At 34.4% G+C, this 20954-nt stretch overlaps 1 protein-coding gene across 2 annotated transcripts in view; it reads left to right on the top strand.

The window, feature by feature from the left end:
• The window catches only part of LOC136039982 (zinc finger CCHC domain-containing protein 8 homolog), a 40051-nt gene that overhangs the window by 15398 nt on the left and 3699 nt on the right, over positions 1-20954 (top strand). Inside the window, exons 3-4 of one of the 2 annotated variants that reach the window (XM_065724043.1) lie at positions 11489-11688; positions 17526-17782. In XM_065724043.1, the coding sequence (XP_065580115.1) occupies positions 11489-11688; positions 17526-17782 (457 nt within the window). The remainder of the gene's footprint in view (positions 1-11488; positions 11689-17525; positions 17783-20954) is intronic. The other variant, XM_065724044.1, reaches the window with a different exon arrangement.

Raw genomic sequence — 20954 nt, 5'->3', positions numbered from 1 at the left:
TCACTTTTCGACCCCCCTTCCTTAAAAGAAAGTATCTGTGTCTTATCTTTGTGACTGTGTAAATTTTTTGTACTTTCTTAAAAAAAGTCACAAAAATGTGAACTCACTTAAAATCAATAGTGTGTTCGTATTTGAACATGTTTTTCATAAATTGGAAGAAAAGGTTCCAACCTTTTAATTTTAATACTTTGAAGATTGTAGAAAAAGTAAAAATCAATATTTTTCTATATTAAAAAGTGCCTTTGCAAATATCTTTGTGTGGCTCAGAATAATGAAGGCAACTAACCTTGCACATGTTAATACATTTTCTGCTGATATTTATCCGGTGCATTGTGACCACCCGGGCCTTTTGTTTTGTGGGTTTTCTTAACACATTCCTTTGCTTATTTATCCCCGCTTCTCCCCAGAGAAAATTCAATTGGTAAGCCGCCATGAAAAGGGGTAGCAAAGTAGCAATGCTACTTGGTAGTTTTGAAATTTGTTGGCAATTTTGTTTGAAAATACCATTTTTACATATAAAATACTTTTTGTTCAAAGAAAAGCTGTCAAAACACAAGTTGTGCCGCTAAAGTGTCAGCAGCTTTTAGAATTCTTTCGAATTCTGCTACTGGTAGTGGCAGCTATGGAACTTTGTCCATACCTGTTGATTAGGTTGTGTGATGATGTAGAAAAATCACTGTCAGTACTATAGCGTTGCCGAAGTAAAGAGCCTTATGCCTTCATTGTTATTACTTTTCTCCTCGACCCTGTCGACTTTCGAAGCTGGGGAGGGGACTCATTTGATGATAAATTGTAAGTTCTTGTTCCCTCTGTAAGAGCTCAAAGGAACTAGAGGGCAACAAATATCCTCTGTCTTTCCTTTTAGCTATTCCCTCCATAAGATGTCTGAGGGGTATTTTATTGTAGCCATTCCATTTAGAATAGTCAAAGGTTCCCATAAAAATACCTCTGGGGGTATATGGCCGTCACTACTCTGGCACCAGGTTCATAAATATTGCAGATTTCCAGTCATTTACTCGATGATTTATGATAAAGAAAAGTGGTTTTGCTTGATATTCATTCGATAATTTCAGGAATTGTTCTCTGGTCAGATAACCACACCTTTTTTATGATGGAGGGAGGGGGAGATTATGGGGCCTAAACTGGGCCAAGAAGTTTTTGTCCCTAATTATATCATTCGTAAATCCTTTGACAAAGGGAATTCTAATGTACGAGAAATATCTTGAGCTCGCCAATTTTCTAAAAAGGGGACCAAAAAGGGCATGCAAACTATTTTCTGGAAAAATATTGATTCCTCCATAACTAGACCCAACAAAGGATCAAAAGAGGACCAGAACACTTTTTCATGGCTGCTTAGTGTGATATGGGTGGATATTTAAAAAACTGAAAGCTATAATTGAAAGGCTAGAGGTCTTTTAAGCGCCAAAAGTGAATAGAGGATAACCAGCCTTCCCTCCATGCTCTTTTTTGCTACCTCGTCCCTCCTCCCTAACCCGCGCCATATTGGATAGACATTTTAAGATTAGGAGCGCAGTTAGAGATATTAGTGAAAATGCTTTATGTTTAATAGAGAGGTGAAGGGGTTTGTACAGGAATTATCTGAGTGATAGATAAAATTGCCGACAATCTGGATGATGCAGCTTGATCGCATAATGTTAAAAAATTTTACTGGCATGTTAATAAAGTGAGAGGGAGTAGCCAACCTGAACTTGTCCTAGTTAAAGATAGGAACTGCGTCAAAATTGGTGACAAGAAAGACTTAGAGAGAGATGGGCAGAACATTTTGAGATTGTGCTAAACCGGGATAGAGTTACAGGAAAAGATATAGAAGAAGGAAAAGAAGTTTGTGACACCTTGGATGTGAAGGAAGATTTATTTTGTGAAGAAGAATTAGTGACAGTACTAAAAGAATTAAAAATAATAAGGCCCGGGTGCTGATAGTGTGGTAAACAATTGCTGTTAAATATTAGAAATATTTATTCTGAAATGTTAGAAATAAGTTACTGAAGGTTATGAATATGATTTTTGAAAAAGTGGAAGCATCTAGCGGTTTTAAGATAAGATAATCCTAATTAAACCCTTGTATAAGAAAGGTGATAAGACTGAATGTATAATTACAGTGGCAATAGCCTGGTTTCTGTAGGCAGCAAATTACTTAGAATAAAGATACTCCCTAGACTTGGAGATGCTGTAAATGAACATTAAGAAAAGTACATTAAGAGAAGTTTTAAGAGAAGAACATTGCGGTAGTAGGAAAGGTAGATTATATGTTGGCCAAATTTTCACTCTTAGGTTAATAATTGAGAAGTAACTGATTCATCAAACACCTTTAGTCCTCAGTTTCATCGATTATGAGTAAGCGTTTGATTCAGCTGATAGAAGAGTTTTAGCGAAGGTCTTTTCCTTGTATTGTATACCGGACAAATACATGGTATAGCAGAAGCAGCTAAAATTTCAAAAGTAGAATAGCCAAAGCCCAGGGTATTTTTTCACAGTTGAAAAAAAGTTTGGAAGAATAGGGAGATAAGTCTGCGAACCAAGATTAGAATATAGTGCCTACAGTGATGTCAGTGGTAGATTATGGTTTTGAAACATAGACGCTCTGAAAAACGAAGGAAGATTTGCATATGTTTTTCAGAGAAACTACCTGCGGATTGTTTCGGGTATCCGACTGACTGATCGTATCTCAAAGTGTGCGTAGAGTTGGCTGTACGAAAAGATGTGGTTCAATCTAGGGCTTTGGTTCATTCTTTCTAGGGCTATAATGAGAAGAAGGTTGAGATGGCTATGACGTGTTCTGAGGATGAAGGATTATTTATTGCTAAAGATTGTCCTTTTTGGCCAACCGTTTAGCGCTAAACGAAAAGCAGGTTGTCTTCGGTTGGCGTGGGAGGATGAGGTAAAGAAAGACTGAATATAAATGGAACTTCCCTGGTGGGTGTAAAAGAGGGAGGCTTTGAATAGATTTTGATAGAGGAAGAGCGTGTGTAGCTGTGTTGGCCTCAGGCGGCTTGGTGCTGCGGTGAGTTGTTAGTTGTAGCAGTAGTATTTGTATCTAGGTCGTCAGAATAGAATATCTGCAATGTTTAGGGAACGGCTTGAGTTTTGGACTTCAAACTTTGGGGATTGACATTCATAAGCTACTAAGCCAGATTATTATGCAAAAACAAATTCAAAATCAATTTTGACTGCATCAAAAAATTGGGCCCGAATTATTTTGTCACTGGCTGGTTTGTAACTAAGAGAAGGTGTAGACAAGGCCAAGTAGACCTGAATGAAAAGAAAATATTTTGAAAATAAGTCGTATTGATATGTCGCACGTGATACTGAGCAAACAAATTGCGTTTTCTCAGGTTGGCTTAGACTTACAAGGCATGCAGACAGAGAGAAAGGTACCTCACAGAAGATAGAAGCTATGGAAAATTTATCGCATTGATTTGTGACAAAAAAGTAGCCAAAAGTCTGATTTGTCTCCTACCAACTAGCGGCTCAACTAAGTATGTATCCTGTGTCAATAAAGGGGGGAAAATTGGCTGTATCGATTCGGAAAACCCAAGAATGGGCTAAACATTGTTTTTCTTCGGTCTGCGTGAAACTCTCTGGGTAAGCAGATTGTACCAAGGGAAGCTTAACGGGGACAATGAATTATATCAGTTCTTATGTCTAACTCATGCGGATGGGAAACTTTTACTGGCTTTTTACCTTTACAAACTTTTACTGGCTTTCACAAAAACGATCGATTTTCCGTTGGGTTTTCGTTCCGTTGGGTTTTCGTTCCGTTGGGTACAACGGGATTTTCGGCTTGAATTTTGCTCTAGAAAAACCTAAGGGATTTGTTTTTCCTATGTTTGAAACCACTGCTAATTTTTAAAACAAATTACTCAGCTTCTGAATGTTCGTACCGACCAATAACAAGTAATATTCTTTTTGATTTTGGATCTTGGATTATGTCTGAGAGATGGTATTATGTTTTGTTGTGCGTAAATCTTAATTCAAAGGTTAGTTTGTTTCAAACTAAATTAATGACAAATTACTAAAATTGTTTCCCAGAGGTTACCAAGAAGGTATGTTCCTCGGATAAACCTTACATTAATGAAAAAATAAAAGGACTAGTCCATTTGAAACTAAAATTTTTTCGCCTCGGGAAGAAAGGGGGTGCCTTAACCCTCCGTAAACAAGCAAAGAAAGAAATGTGTTGTGCTGCTTCTCGTTATGGTAAGAATAAATTAAATTACTCAAAACAGAGGAAACCTCAGCAATGGTTTAAGAAAGTGAATGAAATCGTGGCTGCTCGTGCAAGAACCTTGATTTTCTTCTGGATGAATCGCCTGAACAGACATCCAATGAGCTTAATAAACACATCCAGAGAAGGGGAAACAAACGTTTCCCCTTCTCTCAGAAAACCAGCTAATCCCTGAAACTCCAAAAGAATAAAATCCAGAAATTTCAGCGAAGCAACTAACAGAAAAAATGCAGAAACTGAAAAAAAAACTAGTATTTGTCCCTGATAAACTATCAATACCCCTTGCTAGTATTTTAATGATATTAGTAATTCCAGATGTTACCCGTCAAAGCTGGGCTATATTACTCCAATCCAAAAGGAAGGGTTTCCTGAACGATTTTACTGGAGTACGACCAATCACCTTAACCGCAGTTTTTTTTTCAAAAATGTCCGAAGGTTTCCTAGCTAATTGATTAAAGGTGGAGATTCTTGAATTTATTGCCTTACAACAATTTGGAATCCTGAAGGAGACATCTACTTCACACTACTTTGTTAGGTCTTCATGACATCGTTCTTAAAAACCTTGAAAACCGTGATTGGTTGAATCTTTTATTAATTGATCTCCAGAAAGCAGTTTCATCTGATTGACCACAATATCCTTGTAAATAAACTGCTGACGGAGTTCGCTTATAGTTAAAATTGTTACCTCCTTTTTAACAAATCGTTCTCAAGTGCTTAAATATAAAAACGTTTATTCCGATCCCCTTCCTATCTTTTTTGGGTCCACCAGGGAACTCTGACGGGTCCCATTTTCTTCCTTATAATGGTTAATAACTTCATGACTGACCACACAGAGTGATGGAAGTATGTGGACGACCTGTCTGCGCTTGAGGTTTGCTGACGAAGCATTAAAAGCTTAATTATGACATTACTTGACGATTTCACACAGGAGGCCTCTTTGTCGAAGATGAAAGTTAGTACTAATAAAGCGTCAGTTATGACAGTTAAATTTTTTTTTTTAATCATCCCCCTCTTTCACAAACACATTCCTTCCAAAATCTGTCACATGCATTAAACTACTTGGGCTGACAACTACTGCTAACTTGAAGTGGAACGCCGATGTTCAAAATATCTTCAAACAAGCTTACCCTTCGTTTTCCCTTCTAAAACTTTTTATAAAATTTTCTTGTCCCCATAAGGATCTTCCCAAACATTATTGTTCATTTACTCGGCCAATACTCGAGTATGCTTGTCCAGTGTAGCATTTCGGTCTTTCTTCAGAGCATATCTATTTGACTTAAAATGTCCAAAAACGAGCACTTAGAATCATAAATGGTGAAGGGAACGTTCTGTATCATTATCTGCTAGGTAAGTTCAAGCTCACCACGTTGGCCGAGAGAAGAACTCTCTTGTGCCTTCGTTTCGGTACCAAGACCCTGTCTGTTCCCTGAACACACTCCATCATCCCCGAACCTTACCTTCCTGCCTGCAACAGACCGTCACGTATACAATCCCAAAAAGTCCTCAAACTGAGTCCCAACTGAATATGAAAAATATCGCAAAAGTTTTGTTCCAAGTTTTGTTGAGCTAAGGGTTGACTCTTTTTTTTCTTTTTTATGTATTTGTACATTTATGTATTTTGTACGATGAATTATGTTTAACGTGAAGGTCAAGTTCTTTCGATATGATATATATATATATATATATATATATATATATATATATATATATATATATATATATATATATATATATATATATATATATATATATATATATATATATATATATATATATATATATATACCCCAACACCTAGTTGGTGGGGGCGCTTCGCGCCCCCACCCCCACGCGCGCAAGACGTTACGCGCCATATTAGTTACGCGCCATTGTAGTTGTGTCCCTGTGTCCCACCTGTGAATATAGATAGATATATATATATTTTTAGCTACGTAAAACTTGCGAATGTACAACATTCTTGGCTGTCCCATTGTCTGTGCATATAAATAGATTGTCAGGTTTACCGACTCTTGAACATGCAACATATAATTGTCCATGGGAAAAACAATCTGTATTCAGATCTATACCTCATTATTCTAATGATTGCCCTTGAGCTTTGTTGATGGTGATTGCTAATCGAACATTCCCTGTGTCCCTGTCGTCATTTATATATCCCCCTGTGCCCCCCGGCGTCCCCGTTGTTGTTGTTTCCCTGTGTCCTGGTCGTCATTTGTGTCCCGGTGTCCCAGTCTGTAATTTCTCTTTGAGTGTCGCGGTCATCATTTATATTCCCTGTGTCCCGGTCGTCATTTTTGTCCCGGTCGTCATTTGTGTTCTGGTGTCCCGGTCTGTAATTTCTCTTTGAGTGTCCTGGTCGTCATTTATATTCCCTGTGTCCCGGTCGTCATTTGTGTCCCGGTGCTTTGTTGATGGTGATTGCTAATCGAACATTCCTTGTGTCCCGGTCGCTTTCTCTTTGAGTGTCCCGGTCGTCATTTATATTCCCTATTTTATATATATATAGATGTCCCGGTCGTTATCTGTGTCCCGATGTCCCGGTGTGTAATTTCGTCAATCAACAAACATGACGTCAGTCGACACACAAACATGACGTCACTCGACACACAGACACACAGACAACTTATTTTTATATATATAGATGTCCCGGTGTCCCGGTCGTCATTTGTGTCCCGATGTCCTGGTGTGTAATTTCGTCAATCGACAAACATGACGTCAGTCGACACACAAACATGACGTCACTCGACACACACACAGACAACTTATTTATCTTCTATATATATAAAAATAAGTTGTCTGTCTGTGGATGGATGGGTCAGGTGACGTCACCTGAAAAAACTGGATCAGGTGACGTCAAAACTGAAAAAACTAAAAAAGGCAAAAACTACAAAAAAACTAAAAACTAATAAAAAAATAAAAAAGCTAAAAAACTAAAAAAACTAAAAAAAGGCAAAAACTACAAAAAAAACTAAAAACTAATAAAAAAGCTAAAAAACTAAAAAAAACTAAAAAAAGGCAAAAACTACAAAAAAAACCTAAAAACTAATAAAAAAACTAAAAACTAATAAAAAAAAATAAAAAAGCTAAAAAACTAAAAAAACTAAAAAAACTAAAAAAAGGTAAAAAACTAAAAAAAACTAAAAACTAAAAAAAACTAAAAAAAAGGAAAAAACTGAAAAATAAGCTAAAATAAAGGTAAAAACCAATAAAAAACTAAAAAAAAAACTGAAAAAACTAAAAAAAGGCAAAAACTACAAAAAAAAACTAAAAACTAATAAAAAAAGTAAAAAAGCTAAAAAACTAAAAAAACTAAAAAAACTAAAAAAAGGTAAAAAACTAAAAAAAATAAAAAATAAAAAAAAACTAAAAAAAAGGAAAAAACTGAAAAATAAGCTAAAATAAAGGTAAAAACCAATAAAAAACTAAAAAGAAAAAAAGGAAAAAACTAAAAAAAATTTCATCTAAAAAACTAAAAAAAACTAAAAAAGGTAAAAACTAAAAGAACTAAAAAAGAAAAAAATAAATGACGAAACTCAAAGAGAAAGCGACCAGGACAAAAGGAATGTTCGATTAGCAATCAACAAAGCACCGGGACACAGGGAGTATAAATGACGACCAGGACATAAGTAAAAAAAAAAACTATCTATATATATAAAAATAAGTTGTCTGTGGATCTGTGGATCGTGGATCAGGTGACGTCACCTGAAAAAACTGGATCAGGTGACGTCAAAACTGAAAAAACTAAAAAAAGGCAAAAACTACAAAAAAAACTAAAAACTAATAAAAAAAATAAAAAAGCTAAAAAACTAAAAAAACTAAAAAAAAGGCAAGCGACCAGGACAAAAGGAATGTTCGATTAGCAATCAACAAAGCACCGGGACACAGGGAGTATAAATGACGACCAGGACATAAGTAAAAAAAAAAATTAACAAAACTAAAAAGAAGGTAAAAACTACAAAAAAACTAAAAAGAAAAAAAAACTAAAAACTAATAAAAAAACTAAAAAATCTAAAAATCTAAATAAACTAAAAAAGAAAAAAAAAAGGAAAAAAATAAAGGAGAAAAACAAAACTAAAAAACGAATGTATATACAGACCGGGACACCGGGATACAAATGACGACCGGGACACAGGGAATATAAATGACGACCGGGACACAGGGACACAACTACAACGGGGACACCGGGGGAAACAGGGGGATGTAAATGACGACCGGGACACCGGGACAGGGAATGGTCGATTAGCAATCACCATCAACAAAGCTCAAGGGCAATCATTAGAATCATGAGGTATAGATCTGACTACAGATTGTTTTCCCATGGACCATTATATGTTGCATGTTCAAGAGTCGGTAAACCTGACAATCTATTTATATGCAAAGACAATGGGACAGCAAAGAATGTTGTATATTCGCAAGTTTTACGTAGTTAAAACCATATATATATATATATATATATATATATATATATATATATATATATATATATATATATATATATATATATATATATATATATCTATCTATATTCACAGGTGGGACATAGGGACACAACTACAATGGCGCGTAACTATTATGGCGCGTAACGACTTACGCGCGCGGGGGGGCTTGGGGGGGGCGCGAAGCGCCCCCACCAACTAGGTGTTGGGGTGGCGCGAAGCGCCACCCCAACAGCTAGTATATATATATATATATATATATATATATATATATATATATATATATATATATATATATATATATATATATATATATAAATAAATATATATATATATATATATATATATATATATATATATATACTAGTGCTATTTTGACGTAAAATTCAAATTTAGCAACCATTCTGTGATAGAAATTTTTAAAATGAATACTGTTCGATTCTTATTCACCTTTTTCATTCACCTGAAACTTAGTAATAATAGGTCTATTAGCAATATGCAAAATTAGTAATAAAAGTCTATTGCACGAAAATACTGCTGATTGAAAATTTTGCTGACTTTTCAAATTTCATTCAAAAATTGTATTACAATCCAATAAAAATGGTTTTGTAATAAAAAATATTACGGTCCAATACACATGAATTAAAAGAAATAAATATCCCGAATGTTTTTTTCAAAATGTCATCAACTGATTAAAAACATGGCTTAAAAGTATAATTATTTGTTGTATTTGGTAATATCCTTCCATCAGATGAGATGTGAACAATTGAGCTTTATTCTTGCTTCATTCAAGAAAAATCTAACAGAAGGAACGGGACAACTCGGACAAAGGCAAACTGATAAAGTTTGTTGCAATTTGTAAAGCATGTTTGTTTTTGTCCGAAATGTCTCGTCTGTATTTTTTGGAATTTTGTCTTGTTCCTCTGATAGCTCCGAAGAAAAAAGGTGATTGTCCTCCCAAAATATTCTCTTTGTTCGTCTATTTTTTCAGTTGGCCTTAAAAAAAAACATTTTGAATTTCATTTTTCAGATTTATTTTTGTTACAATCCAAGATTTTGACTCTTCAGCTGAAAAACTAAAAGGGCTTTTCAGATATTCCCAATATTAATTTATAGTCGATCATGAACAAGCAGAAAACCGACACAATTTGCGATCGTTATATGTCACTTGGTAAATACCAAGTGCCATAAAAACTATTTTCTAAATAATAACCCATTGAAAGGAAGACTAAAGCGCCACATAAAAACCCAAGGCGAAGAGAAACAACGCCCTATAAACAACTCAAACTGAAGAAATCTCCATCAATGAGTAGAGGAACCCAGAAACGAACAATACATTATCAAGTCAATCCTGATACGATCAAAACTTACTGCAAACAGGAGTAAGGCTATCGACCTTCTGGGTCAGTTTAATTACAAGGATGCTATTTGTGCTTTACTCAGAACCAGGTATTTCTGGGCCTTTTCTCTCTTGTAATCGCAACATTAAAAAATAAATTAAATCTAGAGACTTTCAGGGATGAGTGTTGTTTTTGATTAGATAATCAGTCTAATTTCAGTCTTGATGAGCTGATCAAAGTATAAGCCATCCACTTTTTGTTAGAAGAATTCCTTCATGAGATATACTAGTTTGAAAGTTTGAAGGGGTTGACAACTTCAATAGTAAGGTACACACTGAAACCAAAAATAGGCCGAGACATATAGGGGAGTTTTAAGCAACAGTCGGCTGTTAGCTCATAATCATCTTCGGAAAAGAGTGGTTCGCAACTTTTGCTAGTTGGTGTACCTATTATTTGTTTCCGGTATATTTGATGGTAAGACCAATTTGGTTCCAATGGTAAGATATGTAGGGGACTTAGCAATAATCTGCTTAGTAAGTAAAAATCTGCTGTTAGGCTACACTCATCTTCAGCAATGAGGGGTTTGCAACTTTTGCTAGTTGCAATGAGGGGTTTCCTACTTTTGCGAGTTGATGTACCTAGTATTTATTTTAAGATCCTTACAGATTAACAACTTCAGCGTTTAATCCAAGCGAAAAAACAAAACCAAAGTGGTGCTCTCGCAAAACTTTACTCAGCGAAGCCAAACAAGGGTTGCTGCAACACCTCACGCTGCCCCTGCAACGTAGATCTAGTTGTTTTTTGTTGTTATTAATATTATGACAAAAGTATAACGAACTGCTCGAATTACAAACTGTTTTCATTAAAGAACAAATTATGTTCTGGCCTTTGCTGTGCTGTAGCACGACATCTGTTTCTGGTAATTTCTGTTCGTTTTAAATTTGAACGGATCGTTTATTCTCATTTTTTTCTTAAGGAGTTATACCTTCATCTATAATAGTATCTGTTATTTTTATGTTTGATGTTATCATTTATTTCAAGTTCGTGTTATTATATGACTCTATTTCGGCTCGTCTAGTATTTTGATATGGCTCTTTACTTTTGTATGAAGAATTTTGTGCTCATGATTTTTTTTTATTAATTTAAAACAAACGCTAGTTAAATTAATGCATAATCCGTAAACTTAATATACAAAAACGTAAATTATGGCCCCTATTCTCAAATTCTCCATACTTTTAACGGCTTCTTGTGCATTTTTGGAATACTCTACAGTATGTTCTTGGGTTTATAGTCTCTTCCCTTTCTTTCCCTCCTTCTCTATTTCCTTTTTCTTTCTCCTTCTCCCATCTCTCCCCCTCTTTCTCCTTCTCTCTTCGACAAAACGTTTATAAATTGAAGCATTGAACATGATAAAAGGAAAAAGTGTGAAACTTGGTCTCATTCATTTTTGATGGGAATTGTTTTGTTTTTAGGCGATATCATGAAGAGACCCATGCGAAAGACCAATTTAAACCCGGAAGACTCAGTGATAAACTCCGCGAGGCATTAGGTCTAAACGATGATGAATTGCCAATGCACATATACCAAATGAGGATCCTCGGCTATCCTCCTGGATGGATGGAAGAACTAAAAGCTGAAGATCAAATTAGACTTATTGATGATGTCTATTGTGGTGAGTAAAACTGGCAATAATGATGATGATTATAATGCTCTTTCAAATATTTAATAACCTCTTCAGTTCTCTTCAAAAATATCTTAAAACATAAATCGTCTATAAAAGATCAATAGATATTCCCTGCGTAAAACCATTCCAGAACAATTAAGTTACTATTTTGTGTGGAGAATGATATGTATTATATGATAACGACGTGGATGATATCAGAGTGATATATGTTTAGGGCACAGAATAAACAAGAAAGAAGATGTCTATCAAATTTTGCAGCCATAACATATGAACGTAAAGGCTGAGGTAACATGTGGTTCCTATAATTATTTAGAGGATTTTTTTTTTCAGGGAATATTTTTTAATTTTGAGATATCGAAGTTGCCCTAAATATTTACTGATTAAATGCACTGAATACCAACATTTTCTTACTAAAACGAGATTACCCGTTGTTTTTACCAGTTCGTACTAAGACGCCTGCAATTGTTCTCACCACTGCCACTTATTAACCAGCACTAATGTTAATATTGCATATTGTCAAGCATAAAAATTAAACTGCATCAGCTTAAATACTGAATGTCTACATAAAAAATGTCAATTAAAAATTTCTAGTGTTTAAATATTGAAGTTAAGTTTGGAATATGTTACCAACTTGAACCAAATTAAATTGACAGCCTTTTGAGAGCCTATTGACAACCAAATTAAATTGTAAATTTCATTTTAAAATATGTAGCACCAATGCTCATCCTCAAAGAAATTTATTATAACCATTTCATGTATTTTCAACGTCATTCCCCAAACTTCAGACCCTAAACAAATTTTCCAAAAGTCTTGATGTATTTTTTTTTTTTTTTTTTTTTTTTTTTTTTTTTTTTTTTTTTTTTTTTTTTTTTTTTTTTTTTTTTTTACCACAAAAATGGTATTATAATTTTCGGAACAAATTAAAGTGACACTTTTGAGAAGAAATTTACAGATAAATAAATGTACATATTCACAATTACTATCCGTTTTATAAAATATCCAATTTGTTTACAGAAAGTAAACATTTACTTTCCGGTTTGGATCAGTGTTGACGAATTTGTTTCTCTGGTCGTCAAAACTGCGGTCGAATTTTAATTTTGAAACCATATTACTCGTTGCCTAATAAAAGAGACATATATAAACGGATAATCCCTTTCTTTTTGTTTTGGTTCTGAGTCGGGAAGTTCGTTTTTCTGGCCAGCAAAATTGTGGTCAAATTAAATTAAAGTTTTCCATTTGTCCAGTGGTAGAATTGTATTTTTTTATTCTTGTTTGGTTGGTGTTTCAAGAATTAATTTTTTGCTGGAAATTTGCTGGAAACACTTAGGATTTTCTGCTTCCAAGCCAATTACTACCTGGAATTAACATAGCGCTAATGTTAAGTAATTTTTGACTAAACATAATTAACAGCAATGAAATTAAAATGTAATTAACCGTGATCTGTAAGAGCCACAAACAATAGGTATCTGAAGCAGGTGCTCAACTAGACATTTTTCGGTAGCTGATAAATCTAGTCCTTGTCTTCAGTTTCTTCAACAAATTTTTTCATGAATGTTGCCTAATGCACGCAAACTTTTTCAAAATATTTGAACTTCTCAAAAGAAGCATAAGAGAATGAAAAACAGCTTGTTAAAAACAATAATAAATTTTCTTTTCAGCTATAGTACTTGTCAGTTATAATCCCATGATTGTTGAGTAAAGATGACAATACTGTTTTGTAAATTAATATCATCATGAATAGCTTCTACGTACAACTAATACCCAACCCCTCTTTTAATATAAACGAATAGGCCAATTGGAAATCTGTATTATATACGGTTTGACTGTCATTGGAACTAACACAGCTGAACCTAAAGTAAAAGTTTTCGAAAAATATCTTATTATCTAGTGCCACAAAACCTTCGTTTTCAAAATGATAATCAATTTTTAAAAATTGATTAAAAATGAAAAATTAATTTTTCAAATGTGTTGCATAATATTTATGTAGCATATTAATTAAGATGTGTGAAAAATTTTTGTTCTATTTTGCTATTATCTAATCTAGTCCATAGCGAGTAAAAAAAAAAAAAAAAAAAAAAAAAAACACTGATGCTTTTGAATCTCTGAAATTTTTATATATATTTGAATAACGATAGAATTGACAACATTCGTTGACTATTTAGCAGCTTTAAGGCTCTACCCGTAAATGGTATACCAAATAAGTGTTTTAAAGTGTCTAGTCCGTCTACGAGACTAATATTGCTGAGACAATGGGTAAACGAGGTAATAATTGGTTTGATGTCGATTCAAAATTAGAATTGCCCTTCATCGTTGTTTATATTGATGGATTTTCTACTATAGCTCTGGAGTGAAATACTTGAATGGAACGGCATCAGTTTATGCATATGATTAAATAAAAAAACTAGTTTTTTTTTAACTGAAAGTAAGGAGCGACATTAAAACTTAAAACGAACAGAAATTACTCCGTATATGAAATGGGTTGTCCCCTCCGCAATCTCTCGCTCTTGGCGCTAAAGTTTTTAATTGTTTTAAACAGTAGAATTGTGGCAAAGAGTCAAACTTTAGTGTAAAGAGCGAGGGATTGCGGAGGGGACAACCCATTTCATATACGGAGTAATTTCTGTTCGTTTTAAATTTTAATGTCGCTCCTTACCTTCAGTTAAAAAAAATCAATTTTTTTTATTTAATTTCTGAACGTTTTCGAATTAATGCATGTTTGATTTTGGCTCTCCGTACATAAATTATTAAAATGAAATTTGCACATTAATTTTTTTTTGGCTAAATGGCTTCCTCTTAGTTTTGATCAGACGATTTTGAGAAATAAGGGGTGGGGAAGGAGGCCTAGTTGCCCTCCAATTTTTCGCTTACTTAAAAAGGCAACTAGAACTTTTAATTTTTAACGAACGTTTTTATTAGTAAAAAATATACGTAACTTAAGAATTAACTTACGTAACAAACTTTTATATTCTTATGTTTTTGATTATATATATATGAGGGGGTTTGTCCCCTCGTTACTACCTCGCTCTTTACACTAAATCTTAAGTTTTGTCCCAATTCTTTAAGAATGATCCCCGCGTCGTTGAAAAAATAGTTGAAATTACTAAAAATACTTTAGCATAAAGAGCGAAGCATTTATCTCCTCCTAAATACCTCGCTCTTAATGCTAAAATATTTTTAGAACCCCTCATATGCATAATAATCTCTGTTCGTTTGAAGTTTTAATGCTACTCCTTACTTTCAATTATAAAAACTTTTTCATGTTTACATTTTCATAGTTTTTTTTTAATAGTAATGCTAGAAAATCCTGTGGCCTTTTCATTGAATTTCTCTTTCCCCATGAAATATTCCTCCAAGGAAAGATCCTCCCAAATAGCCCCCTCCCCTCAATCCCACACCCAAACCCAAAAAAAATCCCCCTGAAAACGTCGGTACACTTCCCAATAACCATTTCTGTATGTAAACATTGGTCGAAGTTTGTAGATTGCAGCCCCTCCCCTAGGGACTGTGGGGGAGTAAGTCATCCCCAAAGACATAGTTACTATGGTTTTCGACTATGGGAAAAAAATGGCTATCTCAAAATTTTGATCCGTTGACTTTGGGAAAAAATGAGCGTGGGAGGGGGCCTAGGTGCCCTCCAATTTTTTTGGTCACTTAAAAAGGGCCCTAGAACTTTTCATTTCCGTTAGAATGAGCCCTCTTGCAACACTCTAGGACCACTTGGTTGATACGATGACCCCTGGGGGAAAAAAACAAACAAACAAACTGCGATCTGTCTTCTGGCAAAAAATACGAAATTCCACATTTTTGTAGGTTGGACCTTGAAATTTTTACCATGGGGTTCTCTGATATGCTGAATGCGATGGTGTGAGTTTTGTCAAGATCCTATGAATTTTAGGGGGCGTTTCCCCCTATTTTCCAAAATAAGAAAATTTTTCTCAGGCTCGTAACTTTTGATGACAGAGATCAAATTTTATGAAACTTATATATTTAAAATCAATATAAAAGTCCGATTCTTTTGATATATCTTTTAGCATCTAAGTTTCTTTTTTAGAGTTTTGTTTACTATTGAGCCGGGTCACCCCTTACTACAGTTCGTTACCACGAACTGTTTGATTCAGATGTTGACGTGTTTACGAAATCAATATATTTTTGGTAGTATTAAGGGTATGTGAATACAGATTTGAAAATCAATTTTAGGAAGTATGAGTCCTTTGAATTAGAACTAAATGAGAATGAAGAGGAGATTACCATCATTTGGACAAATTAACTTACGAAATAGGATTAGTAAGAAATATGGGTGCAGTGAAGATATAACTGTAGAATAGTTTCGGCTCTGGGTGTTTTTCAAGTTGGAACAATTTTAGAAGAGTAGGAAGATGAGCCTTAGATTGAACTTTTTTACTAGAAGCCCTCGGTAATGGCCAATGCTATGTATCGCTTTGAGACGTGGATGCTTCGAAAAGCTGAAGAAGATATACTAAATATTCTCCATACAAGTAAGAGTTCCTAATAGGGACAGGTCCTTTTATTAACCAATGAATCCAGTCGAATGACCCAATCGGTCATCATCATCAGTTGCGTTACTGACATATCAAAATTAAAACAAACTACATTTATACTAAACAAAATAATTACTTCAGGGTCAAAGTAAGTTACCGGTCCATTGACTTAAAAAGTTCACTAACTGTTCTTAAATTTTGTAATATTACTTTGAATAAAAGTGGTACAATTTTCTACAAAACCGTAAGTCAAAGCAGGTTACCGGTACATTGACTTAAAAAGTTCACTAACTGTTCTTGAATTCTTTAATACTGCATCTAATAAAAATGAAATACTGTTGGATTTATACTTGAAAAAAATTCTCCAATTGAATTGTTCAAGAACAGTTTCAAGTACCTACTATAGGATAGAGTCAGGTGGGGGAGGGGTAATGGTTCATTCATTTACTACTTTAATCTAGTTAATTACTCAATTCAATCATTTTGTATTGGTTGACCCCAGCTGTTGAAAACAAAGAATTATATTGACTGATTCTAATCCCCGGTTGGTTATTATACAGCCATTGCAGCGGCTTTGCCATTTAACCACTATTTCAGTCAGTAACTGGGACTAATTAAGCGATTTCAACTTGGTTACTGTATGACTGATTAATTTATGCGAATATGAAACCCTTGACATCTCTACATTCCAATGAACTTCAATATTTTTGTCATTTTATGCTTTTGTGTAGGTAAAAAAATATTATGTTGGAAAACCCTGGCTTGATTCATCTATTGAAGAAATCTTAAGAAGTTTAAACCAAATTTTGAGTGAAAAATGATAGGATGCTAACATCCTATCATATATATCAAATATAATTTATATATAATTTTTTTTTTTTTTTTTTTTTTTTTTTTTTTTTTTTTTTTTTTTTTTTTTTTTTTTTACCAGCTAAAGCCTAGTGGAAATCTGAACATCCTTTAATGACGTGTGAAAATCTCTCAGGCCTTTAAAAGAAACTAGAACTTCATGTCAAGGAGTAAAAGATTAAACCTCTGGATAGAAGGTTACGGCCTGATTGTGTTGACTTCAGGTGATTTGGTATTGCAAGGAGATGTCAGTATTAGCAGTAATCACATGACCCCTCTTGATTTGGAATTTTTCTAGTAACAGTTAAGAGATTTTGTTTTCACTCAGACGTCCCAGTTCTTTTCCAACCCGAGATTTTGAAGCGTAATTCAAAGTTGTTTTGCTATCGTATTTTATCGTCTATGTGTATGTAGCTCTGGCTATTCCTCTCCCCCCCCCTAAAAAATTAAACTGAATAATTGAACTTAAATTTTCAGAAGAAGAGAATAAAGTTGAACTTGACTTGGAGAAGATAATTGAGTATCCAGGCTTTAATGTCCCAAGCCCAAGGGGAGTTTTCGATGACTGGAAAAGGCAAGGGAGTCTACCATTTGATAGAAGACAGAGCATTAGAGCAATGACACAGTTTTTGAAAGATAAACAGGCAATGGAAAAACACAAGAGAACTTATGAAATTCCAAGAAGAAAAGTGGAAATAGTTCAAGTGGATGAATCTGACTGTGTGGTTTTAGAGGTAATTTGTTTTTCTAGTATCAATTATAAAAACTAGTTCCACAAAAAAAGTTTTTCTAAGAAAAGTAAAGAGCGATGAAACGAAAAAGTATACGACGTAAACGAACAGAAAATAAATAAATGACCAATTCAAACTCAAAACGAGCAAAAACTACTACAAAAAGGAGCAGTGCTGACACCCCTGTGTCAGGGGTTAACAATCTTTAATTGAAAACAATCTTTATTTCGAGCTGTGTTTTTGTTTCTCATAAATAAAAAAAAATCACCCTCATTGCCAAGATTAATGAAAAGAAACAGTGAATGTGGACTGATAGTTTAATATATGCTGCTTAACGTTCCTAAAAGGGATCTTCATTGGGGGTTTATTAAGAAGAGAAAAGGTTTCAAATGTATGTTGACTTGGTAAAGTACAAATCATGTTCTAGTCTTCAGAAGTCCCAGGGGGTGTTAGCCCTACTCTTCTTTGTGTGTTTTTTTTTTTTTTTTGCATGTTTTGAGGTTTACTTGGTTATTTATACTAATTTCTGCTCGTTTTGGGCTTCATTTAATTATTTATAGTGATTTATGCTTATTTTATGATTGAAAAATTAAATTATTTGACCTTACTTCTGCCCATTTTTGGTTTAATGTTGCTCGCTACTTTTCTTTGGAAAAAGACTTTCGTCAGAAAAGCATTCTTAGTTTTTACCGGATTATTGCACAGATACCCTTTTGAAAATCCAGATACACATAGTTCATTTTGATTTAGTTTTCTTCCCTCCCAATTTTCCCGGGAAGTTTCAACTTAACGCACTTTGCTATTTCTGAGATATTGCATCTGTGCCATTTTGACAACCTGGATGTATTTAAACTCTTTTATCTAGTTTGATAGTAGTTTGAGTGGCAGTAGTAGCAATTGTAAGAAATAAAAGTTTCAGTAGTGTGTAGTTGCAGTCGTAAGTAGTCGCAGTCACAGATTCAAGTAGTCGCATTAGCAGTCACATGTGGTTGCAGACGCAAGGAGTCGCTTTTATTTTGCCAATTATTCACAATCGCAAGCTGTTGGAGTCAAGGCATATGTTGTTGCAATCACTGTTCCAAGTAATCACATTCGCAGCTACAAATAGTTATGGTCGCAATTGCTAGTAGCTTGAGTCATAATTAACTCGCATTGGCAAGTGGTGACAAACATACGGAGTCATAGTTGCAAACAATCGCAATAGCAGTAGTATAAGCAGTAGTTGCTGTAGTAGTAACAGTAGTTATAGTAATAGTAGTAGTGGTACTGGTAGTAGTAGTAGTAGTTATAGCAGACCTGAAAAGTTCAATTTAATGCTGTCAGTAGTTCCAATGATACTTCTAGTACGCCCTGTTGACAACCTGCATGCATATAGTGCATTTTGATTCTGTTCAACATCCCCCTGAAAGTTTTACCCTAGTACCCTTTGTCATTCTAGATATATTGCATGTACGCCCTTTTGAAAATCTGGATACACATAGTACCTTTTGATTCAGTCTCATCCTCCTCAATTTTCTCTGAAAAAAATAAAACTTAATTTTCTTTCTTTTTTTCTGGGGCTTTTATCCATGCCATTTTGACAACCTCGATGCACCTAAACCATTTTGATTTATCAAACCATTTTGATATACTAGTGGCAGTTGTAATGGTAATAGCCTTGAAAGTTTCAAGTCAATACAACGAGACGTGTTTGACAAACCGCTAATATGTGCTTTTGACAATCAATATGCACCTTTTGATTCAGTTTTATGGCAACATAAAATTTTCCTGAAAGTTTCTGCTTTATAACCTTTTCCAGTCCTAAGATATCCCGCCTGTTCCAATTTTACAGCCTAGATACACTTAAACCATTTTGATTTAACTCTATATTAGCCGTAGTAGAAGAAGTAGTAGTAGCAAAAGTGGTAGTAAAATTAGTAGCCTTGAAAAATTTTGCTAAATTCCCTAAGGTGTTGCTGGCATATTGCTGATACATTCCTTTGATAGTCCTCATGTACATAGAGTGTTTTGATTTAGTTCAAAATGCCCCAGAAGCTTCAAATATAGTCCTCTATGCCCTTCAGAGATGTTGCTGATACACCATTTTGATAATTTGCATGCACATGATGTGTTTCGAGTTAGATCAACATCCTTCTCACCATCTCCTAACACCCCTTAGCATTAGCGATACCCTTAGCATTAGTAATAGTAGTAGTCACAGCCTTGGAAAGTTTTTTACTGTTTTAAAAAGTAGAGTTGAGAGAAAGAGTTAAACTTTAGCGTAAAGAGCGGGGTGTTGAGGAGGGAACAACCCCTTTCATATACGGAGTAATTTCTGTTCGTTTTAAGTTCTAATGTCGCTCCTTACTTTCAGTTAAAAAAAACTTGTTTTTTTATTTAATTTCTGAACGTTTTTGAATTGATGCATGCTTTGATTTTGGCTCTCCACACATGAATAATTAAAAGAAATTTGCATATCAGTTTATTTTTTTGGCTAAATGGCTTTCTCATAGTTTTGATCGGACGATTTTGAGAAAAAAAGGAGCGGGGAAGGAGGCCTAGTTACCCTCGAATTTTCTGGTTACTTGAAAAAGCAATTAGACATTTTTTACTTTTACGAACGTTTTTATTAGTAAAAATATACGTAACTTACGAATCAACATACGTAACAAACTCCTATATTCGTATCCTTTTACTACGTATATGAGGGGGGTTTGCCCCCGAGTCAATACCTCGCTCTTTACACTAAAGCTTAAATTTTGTTCTAATTCCTTAAGAATGACCACTGAATCACAATGGCCGTAGAATAAATAGTTGAAATTACTAAAAATACTTTAGTGTAAAGAGCGAGGTATTAGGGGGAGGTGAGCCCCTCACGTGCGTAATAATTTCTGTTCGTTTTAATGCTGCTCCTTACTTTCAGTTGAAAAAACTTTTTCATATTTATTTTTTCATTTATTTTAAAAATGCTAGAAAATACTGCGCCCCTTCATGGAAATTCTCTTCCCCCAAGACAAATTCATCCATGGATATTTCATCTCACATAGCCCTCTCCCCTCAACACCCCCCCCAACCAAAAAATCCCCCTGAAAACATATTTACACTTCCCAATAACCATTACTATATGTACACACTTGTCAAACTTTGTAACTTGCAGCCCCTCCCACGGGGCTGTGGGGGAGTAAGTCGTCTCCAA

This window comes from Artemia franciscana, chromosome 20 (assembly GCF_032884065.1).
Source record: "Artemia franciscana chromosome 20, ASM3288406v1, whole genome shotgun sequence".
Taxonomy (NCBI): domain Eukaryota; kingdom Metazoa; phylum Arthropoda; class Branchiopoda; order Anostraca; family Artemiidae; genus Artemia; species Artemia franciscana.
The sequence above is the reverse complement of the archived record's forward strand: the minus strand, read 5'-3'. Positions and strand labels throughout refer to the sequence as shown.